Raw genomic sequence first — 12,256 nt, forward strand, 5'->3', positions numbered from 1 at the left:
TTTCCAAGTACTATCCAATGATGTGGAGATCAGACACAATTTGGCAGGGAATACAGTCAGTACTGTCCTTAGAGCGGGGACCCACAAATAGGTAATTTGATGAAATAATTGCCAAATGGCGTCGTCTTCACACCATCTTCTAGATTCAGAAGAATGAAAAAATACACTAGTTCTAGAAGTTTTAATCAATTATAAAAAGGTCTGGGCACTTGGGTAACATCAGGGGCAAATCGATCATTTTCCATTCCACGATCACCGAGTGATATGTCGGATTCAATTCATCATTGTCTCAAGGGTCCCCTAGGGTAACGAAAATGTAGTATCTACACATTGGCACCTGCATGGAGTCCTTCATTCGATAGGATACAGAGCTATCTATAGTTCAGTTTTTGAGATTTTGGAATGACAAGTTGTTGGGTTGAAATGGATGGCTGCCAAGAGCTGCGCACCCATCTCTCTGCCTCTCTGATTTCCTCTCTCCTCTTCTTTTCCTCCTTAAGTCTCTGCAATCTGGTTCCTTCCTCTCTTTATTTTCCCTAATTTCTTTCCTCCCCATGTTCATAATCTGTTACCTATCTTCCTGCATCTGCGTTACTCTTTGAGCTTTTAGATCTTTGACCTACTGAACCTTCATAACAGTCTCGACTGATCTGAGATCTTGGGTGTGAATCTCTCCATTGTAGGCAACTAAGATTCCAGGATCTTGTTTCCCAATACCCATCTTATCAAGGGTTATAATCCGAATTCAGGTACTGATCTCGTCTCTACCGCAAGGCCAAGTTGCAGGTCCTTCGAACAAGGCTCTCTCTTGCTGTTCCTGGTTGTTCCCAACTGGGGTTGATGGGAACTGGTGAGGCAACTGTTCGCCTAAAACTTCAGGCCTAACCGAGAAGAATTGAAGGAGTTACCTCCTTCGACTTACGCTGTGTTTCTGTCTCTCTATAGGTAGAAGAGGACACTGTTCCTCTTTATTTTAGAATTTTATCTCAATCTTCCAAATATATCCCTTCTTTTACCTTTTATTCCCTCATGTTCTGTACTTTTATTTTGATTCCTAGCTTACCCCTACCAAATAAATACCAATCACTATTGTGTCCTTTCCCCTATTCAACTACCAAGACCCTTATAGATTCCTTTTAATTACAAAAGTGCCACCCTCTGAAAACTTCAGATTATTTACAACATTGCCACCGTTCCCTTATGTTTGGATTTTTGGAACCCCAGATCCGCATCACCAAGTTAGATGTGGCCCCCTCTCGGTGTGCAAATACCTCTAGAAATAGGCTAATTGTTGATTCTTGGTGTCTTTCCCCTTCTATTTTACAGGCCCATGTCCTCCCCCCTTGTAAAGGCAGGGTCTTGTAAGTTGTATTTTATTTTTTGTTTTTCTCTCCCTTTTCTCGCTATTTTTCTCTTCCTTTGGTAACAAATTCTTATTCAGCCAAAAAAAAAAAATATTAGTCCAGTTTTTTGGAATTTTGGGGAACAATGACCAACATTTAAAAAGAAAAAGTAAGACACAACTCAACTCACCGAGTTTCATCCCAACTCAACCTTGTTGTGCCCTGTGGAAGGCTGATGTGGCAAATCCAACTATCGGATATCAAGGAAATGGTTTGGATTGGTCATCTGTAAAATTTCAGATTCAAGTTCAATCACATGCCCTTTCATGTACCTACATATTTTCCAAATGTTCTCAGCCCTCTATTTCTTTTGGTTAAGTTTTATTTTCTTCTACTTGATTTTCAAAGCTTTATCTTGTCGTATGGCCAACTCCATTTGGGCTGGAACTTGACATGTGAGCAGAGGGACCCATGGGGTCTGTCCACAAAACTTCAGTCCCATTCAACCTGCCCCAAGACAGATATTTATGCCATCCATGGATAAGATAATGGGCATGTCTAGGAAATTCCCATAATTCTTTTGGATAAATGAAAATTTGAGAAAATAGTAAAAAATGTGTATCAGCTCTAGTTGTTATGGGAGATGTGCTACAGGATACAAATTGTGAATTTGTCATAAACCTTACACAAAATGTGCCTCATTTTGAGCCATATGGTCCATCCTAACCTTTGGTTAGATAGACTGCCTCTATTTGTCAAATTTGGTGGGCAACTCAACCATATGGCCCACCTAGAATTGAATTTTTTTTCATCTATTTTCAACCATTAAACTGTTGTGCTTTTAAATTGAGTCCTTCACTTTGTAAACATTCTTTGACCATTTATTGGCGCATGTAAGTCTCCATTTGGGCTGAAATTTTTTTAGGCTGATAGGGGGATGGTAGGGCCTGTCTGCACATCAAATTTGAGTGCCATTTGGCTGCCATGCTGGGTGTGTACATGCAAGGTTGTAAGTATCAGTATTGGGTATCATATTGGAGAGACGTCAGATACACTAAAGATACACATGGAAATGGTTAAGAAACACATGGAGATGCTAAGAATTCATGCAAAATAGAGTTTGGAAGCATCAAACATTATAAATAAGCATTATGTAAAATATATCATATATAAAAAGGAGAGAAATCAGAAAAGTATGACAAGATTCAATTGATTATGTATAAAGGATAAGGTTTCTTACATGTACTAATACGATAGAGAGCTGTGTGTTGGTTCAAACTCAGTGCTAGAAGTGGTCTTAGGTAAAGGTTGCAACCAAGATAATGTTGTGCACAAACCAAACATATGTGCAATATTTTCCCCTGTCGAAATACTGATGGTAGTGTGCCCAAGGTTTATAATATCCATAAATTTCTTTTTTCGTTTTTTCATATATAATTATTTTCTAGATTGTTATAAAATACCGAAAATAAAAATACAGAGGAAATGAAGCAATGTATCCATAATGTATTCCATATGTTACATGTAATTTTTGAACAACGTTGTACCCATTTGCATCAATGTATCCATATTTTTTATTTTTTAGAAAATAAAAAATACCAAAAATCAGAAAATGCAGCAATCAAAATCCATAATTTATTTGATACATTACATGTAATATTCAAACAATATTGTACCCATTTGCATCAATATATCCATAAAATTTTCAAAAATTTCATAATTTTTTATGGGATAATGTTCTCTGTCCTAGAGCTTAAATTAATTGTTAATTGATTAATTGAATTGAAATATCAATTATTCTAATTTAGAATAATCATTCTAAATTAGATTTAGATAGGGCTCTATGGACTTGAACTGTAGACCTTCTCAGTAAATATATCAAACTGATTATTATCGAATTGATTCGAACTGTTTCAAAGACCCAACATGCATTTGTTTTTTTTTTGTTGGGCTCTTTCATCATTGTTACAGGCCTCTAGAATTTTCTCTCGTCCTATTTTATTTGTGTGCAATGAGAATTTGTTACTATTTTATTTATCTATTATTGATAGTAAATCTCTGGTTAAGACCCTATGAATCGATTAAAACCAGTCGAGTTTGGTCTCAAATGGATCAAACTTTGCATGCCATCTTCGCAAGACCAGTTCCGAAGACAAACCATGGTCCTAAAGTAATAACGAGGTTGAAGTCTTCCTTTTTTGCAAATTTGAATAGAAAACACCTCCTGTGGCCATGATCTGAACAACTCCTTTCATGTCTACTTGTTTCCAGACTGCTTGCATTTTCTCAGTGAGCGATTTTAGGTTCACAAATCCGCCTAGGACTTTGCCTAGTAGGCATGAGTTCCCGGCCTTCGCACTCCCTGATGGAGTACTTCGATCTAGCAGATGCTAGTGCCTCCCTGCATCTCTCTCTCACCCTATGAAATGACATACCTGCCCCCTGTTGTGGAAGGAGAGAGATAAAGACCCGGAGTGCTAGCGTATGTTACCCTCCACGCCAAAGAACTCAATCCCTTTTTTTATTTCTCGAAAATAGATTTTTTAGAGGTTTTAAGGTAAGTATCGACTGTATCGATTAGTATTGAGCCGTATCGGTAAGTAACGAGGTAATAATTAGTACCGTATCGGTGCCTTAACCAATATGGTATGATTCTTAAATCCTGGGGCACATGGTGTGCCTCCTCTTTCCAAATGTTATGTAGGATGACTTACAATTAATATATTTGATCATGCATTCATCCTAATTTTTTTTGAAAATTTAATTTAAATATTAGACATTGGAAGTTTGGATATTAATAAAAGACTTAAAAAACTAATTTTTTGAAAATTTAATTTAAATATTAGACTTTGCATTCAGTTTGGATATTAATAAAAGAATTAAAAAATTAGCAAAATTTGGAAAATATAATGAAAAGTAAGAATTATCATATCTAAATAGTCTTTAGATGTAAAACCTAGGTATCAAATATTGGTTTCTTGGTTAAAAAGAAAATCATATTTTTTTAATAGGTGGAAAAAAATAAAAATTACAACTACAGTATAAAATGTTTATGCAAGTATTTGGTGCACCTCTTTGTCAAGTTCTGCGTCATAGGTAGCGATTTTTTCGTTTTTGTTGTACCCTGCATACTTCTATGTTGCACATCCTCTCCAAACCTAGTTGTCTAGGTTGTACGTTCTTGATTGAACTCTTTGTTCTAGATGCTTCTTGGAAGATTCTGGTTGTGTTTTTCCAATACCATCCTAATGACCAATGAGCTTTTACTGCTATTAATATATCATGTTAATGTTAATTATCATGTACGGTTTCTCTTACCATTAAAAAAAAAATCTCTTCATGCATCTTTTTTGTTACCTATTACATGCATTTCCTGGTATTTTCCATGATTTCCTTAAAATTTCTGTCATATCCATGATGCTTTTTTCAAATTGCCTTACTGATGGTCCCCTGATACTGATAACTTTAATCTGCAGTTACTATTTTCAGGACTTTTATGATTTTGGAACATTGGTAATGCTTTAAGAAACATTTTTATATATTATGAAATAATATGATTCAACTCAACAAACCCTTTTCCCCAACTAAATGGATTTGATTATAAATCTTGTTTCACCTTTTCTGTCTATTTAAAGCCATATCAGCATTAACTTATGAGTTTTTGAAACCACTTCAAACTAGGTCAGACTCCTTCAGTTTGCACCCTATCATTTTTTTGACGGTGCATTTTATATTCTTCTGGTGTGATATTTCAAACTTTCTAACTAATAACGATCTGATCTCTTAGTACAAAAAAGCAGTAGCCTATAATATGAGTGAGTTTGGATTGGCTTTAGATCTGGAGAAAATATTCAGAATATCAGCTTTTCTCCTCGTTACCTATAAGTATTATTCATGGATCCTGAATATTAAAATACCATGAACTTGTTGATATTCTTTTCTGAAATCCTTCTGCTTCTTTTTTCTTTTCCAGGTGATATGGAAAGCAATATGGAAAGCAATTCGTGAATTCCTTTTGCATCCGCACATGTGGTTACGCAACATATCAAGCCGCCTTGTAGCCTTATATTTTGCAGCAGCATCAGAGGCTAGTCAAGCAAACAAAGAAAAATCTAAGCAACAGAATTTGTTACTCATGAAGCCAAGTACACTTTTTGAAATAGCTGTTTCCCTCTGTTGTCAACTCAAGGCACAACTAACTGATGATTCTGCAAACAACATCCTCACTCAAAATCTAGTGTTCACAATATGTGGTGTGCATTCTTTGGTGGGACAAAGAGATTGCATGGATCTTCAGAGTTTCTGGTCTTCCCTCAAAAGGCGAGAGCAAGGCTGTTTTCTTGAGTCTTTACACTTGCTTGGTTCGAGAAAAGAAAGAGATATGTTTGTGTCCCTCACTTTCACTACGAAGCATCAAGGTGATCAAGACAGCATTGAGAATCTCCAGTCGTTGCTCGTCTCTCCTTTGCTTAAGAGAATGGGAAAGATTGCTCTCCAAATGGAAGATATTCAGGTATTCTGCTAGAGAGATGAGTGTTAACTTCCAGAGTGGCTGGCTCATTTGAAGATAATATTATAAGTATTCCCTTGCAGTGTTAGCAGAACTTTTGGCAAGCCTAGGTAGTGACCCAGAGGCCTTAAGCAACTAAGAGATTGCCCATTCACCTTGGCACTTGCCTAATATATGGGATCACTTGGTATCAATCTACAGAGAGGCAACCTAGCCCAGAATCTGCACCTGCACGTGCAGCGCATCTAGCCAATGACTTCAGACCACAATATTTCTATCTTCCTGGCATACCTTTAGGAAATTTAATAAGAAAGGATCATACTTATGTCCATACAATAATAAGAAGAATCTTAACTTTTTACACGTCTGACTGTTTTTTACCATGAATGCAGATGAAGATTGTCTTCAATGCCTTCAGAATGATCTCATCTCAGATTGGTCAAGAAGGAAGCCAACACTATGCATTTCACATGCTACTGCCATTGTATAAAGTGTGTGAAGGATTTACTGGCAAAGTTATTACAGGTGAGTTTCTAAGTTCATTAATTTCTGAACCTACTCCATAATTTATGTAGAAGCTGTGTTGTGCTATGATAACTAGGTCTATCATTTATGGTGGTGAGTGGTGACCTTCCTTATCTTCTAACATCATGATAAAGTTAGATAAAATATTTTACTAATATTTTAAGTTCAGTGTATAAATTGTATAGGCTATTGCAAGTAATAGATGACTTTAAGATCTGGTATAAATTGGGAAGTTCAAGTCATGTTTCTGATGGAACATGTTTGAAATGTTGGAAAATGAAAGCACACCTTGCCTGCCTATTTTGCTTTCAGGTTTTGAGATTTGGTGCATGTCATTTTTTTCTGATAAATGTTCCGATCTGATTGATTTCCAATTTGAATTCTCTTTAATGTATGTGCAGTCTTCAGTAGTGAAATCAAAACCTTGTTTTTTTTATTGGCCATGGATGTCTCGCAATTTCTCTATTTTCTAGTATCAAAATCATCCATTATGTGCGTGATTTAATTCTCTTCACTTGTTCCACACTTGTGCTCTTTTCCTTTTTAACATGGTAAAATTAATTATGAAAGAAGAGAAACTGATGTTAGAGAAGGGAAACATCAAGAAAACTGCGGAGAGATTAAAACTACCAAGCCTATCACAACTGACTTTGATTTGGTAATCTGCAAGATCGTATTTTGTCAGATCATCTGTCACCTTATTTACCTCCCCAGGGACTAGTGAAAAAAATAAATACAGCTATAGATATTACATGTTTACCAGTTTGTATCAGTTTATATGCAGATTGAGACTTTGTTTACACAGGTTCACTAGCTCATCAAGAATGTCACATACTTTTAATCCATTACGTGTAATATTTTGCTGTATCTCGTTTCGCAGATGATGTCAAGCAATTAGCAGAAGAGGTGCGTGAAAATATACAAAGACAACTAGGCAATGAGAGCTTTGTGCGAGTCTACAATGAAATCAGAAGGACTCTCAAGGCAAAGAGGGACAAGAGGAAGCAGGAAGAAAAGCTTATGGCAGTCATCAACCCCATGCGAAATGCTAAGAGGAAGCTAAGACTTGCAGCCAAGCATAGTGCCCACAAGAAGAGGAAGATAATGTCTATGAAGATAGGGATATGGAGACGTTAGAAAAGGTTCCCAACAGTGATTAGAATCGGTTCCCTTTCGAGAAAAGTGTATAGTCTTGGTGTACAGGTACTCGTTTCCGTCTCTTGTATGTTCCGCATGGGATGCTTCGTGACCCGTCTCCAGATATTTATACTAATTTTTGTCAACTACTGGAATCTTGATTTGGGCCATTCCACTATTTGGGAGGATATTGTTTGTCAAAAGTTCCCAGTATTAAGGATTAGATCTCTATGTATAAACCAGCTTCCCTTAGCAGAGACAATACTTCAATTGTACACCGAATTTTTTTGCATCTATGTGGGAAGAAATTTTGTCCAGTGAAACTATCTCATTATTCTGTTAGTTACTAGGTGTACCATTTACTTTTAGTGGAAAGTAAAATTTTTTTCTCCCACAAAATAGAATGTTTCCTTTGGTTCCTTACCCTGTAGCCAGTCGTGTGATGTAGTCTTGCCTTAGTAGCTAGGCCATGAGCATCTTTGCAGAGGTGCAAACTTTTTCAATAGCTACAGAATCAATCCAAGAAGATGTTAAAGGCCAAAAAGTGAAATTCTCCTACTTAAGCCATCCCCTGAACAGCTTCGCAGTCTGTCCATATCTCTGATGTGTCTTGCACCCATCTCCAGCTCTTCTGTTAGCTTGCTCTACTGGCCTGCAGAAGCAATTGTTTATAAGAACTATGAAGCTCTCATGAGATTTATGAGTATGACCTGAAGTTGGATCAAGATATGGGATCTCCTAAAAGCTCACTTGGAGCCTCGTAGTGGGAAAATTGTCTCCAGCAATTCTCTGCACGGTCCATTTCTGCAAGTCCTCCTTATAGGGGTTTGGACTCCACCCTGGCAATGTGTTCGAGCAGGGGGTAGGATGGTCATTTCTGCCCCTCCCCCCATGAGAGGAATTTGAGGAAATGGATGGGCAGGGAATTTTAGGGGGTAAGGATCCGGAGTTGGCTTTCTTTTGTTTTCTTCTGCGTATGATTTATTTATGTTTTAGTTCTTTCTCCCAAAAATAAAAAAGTGAAAACAACGCATGCATGGTGCCATAATTTTACTTATTGAACAAAAGTTTCGATGTGAAGAAGGATCAATGCTACAAAAACATGGTGAAATCCAAGTTATATATTCACTTGAAACATCTCATTGGATTTATAAAATCTTTGAGCAAATTTTCAGTGAAAATCCTTGAAAATTATGATCTCGAAAACTGAGATACTGTAGTTTAAAACTTAGTGATACTAATAAAATAATGAGTAAAAACATATCGACGAATTTGCTATTCAAATTTAGGAATTATTAAAAAAAGGGTCCTAATTGCTTCAATGAATTCTCCAAAGGCATTTTGAGTTGCTGTTGCGACTTCAATAGGGTCTATTTCCTTCTATTGACGATGAAGTCATTTTAAGAAATACAAATAAACCAAGCTATGAAAGAGGCCAGACCCATAGTTTTCTTTTTACCATTTCTGCTGCCCGTGCTAATACCGTCCCGGCCTTTAATCCAATGGTGAAAGATGTGCTCTTCCATTTGCGGGACTTAATATGATAAAAAGCTTCCATACCAAACAACACAAGTAAAGGGACAGTCGAGGAGGATGTGATCTATCGAATCTATTTGAGCTCTACACTGTTGATCTGTCCGTCACAAGAAGTTGTTGATTTTTGGGACAGTTTCACATTTCCAGATTCACTACCAAACCATTTCCGGAACGTGGCCCCAATGAGATTGGTTTGAAGATGAAGCTATTGTGGGGATGGCCTCAGAAGACTGGTTTTCTAACATATGGTAGGTTGATTTCACCGAAAAGAGCCCATTATTAGGCCTGATTTGGTATGATTTCTATTTCAATTTCATGGGGTGATTTATATTTCAGAAATTGTTTGGTTTGAATTTTGCAACTTGTTTCAGTGAAATAGAAATTTTAAAATAGGTGAGGAGCTCTTTAATGAACACATGGTTAATTTGAGGGGTAAGTAATTTCATGTTAAAAATAAAACACCACGGGTAGACTGAGTGGGGAGAGAAATGAAGAAAAGTTTTATGTGGAGGATGGGGGGAGGGGGGAACACAGGACCACGACTAGATTGAGTGGGGAGAAAAATGATGGCCTCACCCTTGAGACGCCACAATGCATGCTCTCAATGGCTGCCGCATGTGGGTGGCCCCTGTGCTCCCCCTTTTTAAATTTTTATTATTTAATTATATATTGAATGTGAGTAGATAATGTTAATTAACCTTTATATATGTATAAAATTTTTAATATTCTAATAAGTTTTTTTTTTTGATAAATATTCTAATAAGTTAATTATCTTCTACTAACCACATAATTTTTAAGAGTTTTTCCAATGTTGGATACACATGTCATTAACACATATTGTGAAGTATAAATATTTACAGATTTTTTTTTATTATTTTTTTTCCTTGTAGAGTCGGATCGCCTCGATTTCCACCGATTCTGACTACTATACCTACATTTGGCATTGACTGGTCGGTCTCGCATTGGGTTTTTGTATTTACCCAAAAGACCTCTTGATCCCTTCTCCAGTTCTCCCGGCCTCTCCTGTCCCGAATTTTTATCCTCTCCTGTACAGCACGGTGCTGTAATGCATCAAACGGCGGCTGCAGAGGCCATGTGCACTATATGGGGTCCGCTGTACCACATGGCCTCTGCAGCACCGTACAATGCGTTACAACACCATGCTGTAACATGAGAGGATAATCATTCCTCCTGCCCCACTGTTCATAGGTTTTATTTGAGAGTAAAGTTTGATCTCGATCCTTTAGTTAACACTGGGGCATCCCTAATAAGTAGTATTATCAAACAATGGATGATTAAGCTGACGAATGTAGCAGGGGAGGTTTATTAGAAACAAGATTTTCAAGTTAACCTCCTTTTATTTTTTTCTTTATTTCTTTCTTTCTAGTTTTCAAGTTTAGTTAATACTGAGACATCCTGATAAGGTTCTTGTTTTCTCTGACCTTGACTTGAAGAAAGAAAGGAAGAGGGGAGGAGAATATAAAAAAGAGGTGGAAAGGAAGTGAATGTGGTCTGCCAGACTTCCAAAAGATATGTCATGATGATTTTGGGCCGAGCTGCGATTCGCATCAGTTTGTGGAGAAGGGGCTAACCACTCATCTTTCGTAAGGGCAAAAACAAAGCAACCAGGTTCAGTAGGACTGGAAAACAAAATCACCTCTTGAAAGTAATTAATTCGGAGTGTGGTCGTGATAATAAGAATTTCTAGGCGAACAACGCATGCATGGTGCCATAATTTTAGTTATTGAACAAAAGTTTTGATGTGAAGAAGGATCTATGCTACAAAAACATGGTGAAATCCAAGTTATATATTCACTTGAAACATCTCATTGGATTTATAAAATCTTTGAGAAAATTTTCAGTGAAAATCCTTTAAAATTACTGTCTCGAAAACCGAGATACTGTAGTTTAAAACTTAGTGATACTAAAAAATAATTTGAGTAAAACCAATGTTTTATACTAAACAAGATATCCACGAATTTGCTATTCAAATTTAGGAATTATTAGAAAAAGATGTTAGACAAACCAACCATGGAAAATATTATAGTAAATTTGATTGTAATAAGGATTTTGGCAAATAAAGCTAACAGAAGATTCAAAGCCCTTGACTGCTGTTAGTTTACCATTTGGACACTACCCGATGCAACATAATTTTTTCTCTGATCTTAAAGATTTTTGTGTTGTATATATAGATTACATTCTTGTATGGATCGAGTTTCTTTCTACCCACAGTGAATGGGACCCCATTCACCGAGGGGTGGAAGAAGGTGGGAATAGATATCGGGAGGGTATTTTGGAATATACGAAATCCTAGCAAGGGTTTGTGAACCCTCGGAGGAAAATTTTGTCCCTCTTGTATTCTCTAAGAAGATCATAGAAAACATCCAAACATTATTTGTGATAAATTCTTAAAAATGAAACTATCCTAAACTCTAAGAAAATTGAAGTGAAAAAACCTACAATTGATTTTCTTAGAATAGTGTTAGATCAAGCATGTCTTAAATTATAGAAGCATATAGTTTCCAAAATAAGAGATTTTCCTGAAACTCTTACTGACAAAAAAAAAAATTAGCAAACTTTCTTAGGAATTATTAATTATGGGAGAAACCATACTCCAAATTTTTCTTTAAAAGAAAAACCTTTTTTAAAAGAACTAAAAAAAATAAAAAGTTTAAATGGAAAAAAAAAAAAGGATGACGACCTAATTCGGAATATTAAGTTAGAATTAAAAAATATTCTTCCAGTTTAAAGTTTAAAGATGGAGATAAACTTATTCTAGAAATTGATGCTAGTAATGAACATTAGAGAGCAATTCTTAATGTTATTGTGAGAATGAATTCGTGTATGGATATAATTCTGGAAAATTCAAACCAAATGAATTAAATTATATTGTTTAAGTATTAAGATGTTTCATATTTTTCTATCTTCACCTTGTTCCTCCCCATCCCCCTTTGTATCATTTAAAAAAAAAAAAAAAATCATCTCACCATAAGTAGGATTTTGTCAAAATTATCAATATTGGGCAAATAAATGTGTAAGATAAGTAAAACACACCGATGGTATTCTATTTCAACCTTCAAAATGAAATCCTAAGCTTGTCTTATCTGGTTTTTTGTTAATTTAATCTCTTTTCATAAAAATAAAATAAAACTTGAAACTTTTAGCTATAAATTATGTTACCAAATACCAATTGGTTATAGCTTTA

General features: G+C 35.9%; 2 protein-coding genes across 3 annotated transcripts in view; one reads left to right on the forward strand and one right to left on the reverse strand.

Annotated features, from left to right (window-relative positions):
• The window catches only part of LOC122670848 (small subunit processome component 20 homolog), a 39,646-nt gene extending 32,034 nt beyond the window's left edge, over positions 1-7,612 (forward strand). The window contains exons 29-31 of the mRNA XM_043867859.1: positions 5,330-5,856; positions 6,246-6,378; positions 7,259-7,612. Of these exons, the coding sequence (XP_043723794.1) occupies positions 5,330-5,856; positions 6,246-6,378; positions 7,259-7,515 (917 nt within the window). The 3' untranslated portion in view covers positions 7,516-7,612. The remainder of the gene's footprint in view (positions 1-5,329; positions 5,857-6,245; positions 6,379-7,258) is intronic.
• LOC122670817 (CRM-domain containing factor CFM3A, chloroplastic/mitochondrial-like) overlaps positions 3,287-12,256 on the reverse strand; it is an 80,099-nt gene continuing 71,129 nt past the window's right edge. For both annotated transcript variants that reach the window (XM_043867827.1, XM_043867818.1), the window contains 2 exons: positions 10,647-10,650; positions 3,287-3,330 (listed from right to left, as the gene is read on the reverse strand). In XM_043867827.1, coding sequence (XP_043723762.1) covers positions 3,309-3,330; positions 10,647-10,650 — 26 coding nt within the window. In that variant the 3' untranslated portion in view covers positions 3,287-3,308. The remainder of the gene's footprint in view (positions 3,331-10,646; positions 10,651-12,256) is intronic.

Source organism: Telopea speciosissima, chromosome 1 (assembly GCF_018873765.1).
Source record: "Telopea speciosissima isolate NSW1024214 ecotype Mountain lineage chromosome 1, Tspe_v1, whole genome shotgun sequence".
Classification (NCBI taxonomy): domain Eukaryota; kingdom Viridiplantae; phylum Streptophyta; class Magnoliopsida; order Proteales; family Proteaceae; genus Telopea; species Telopea speciosissima.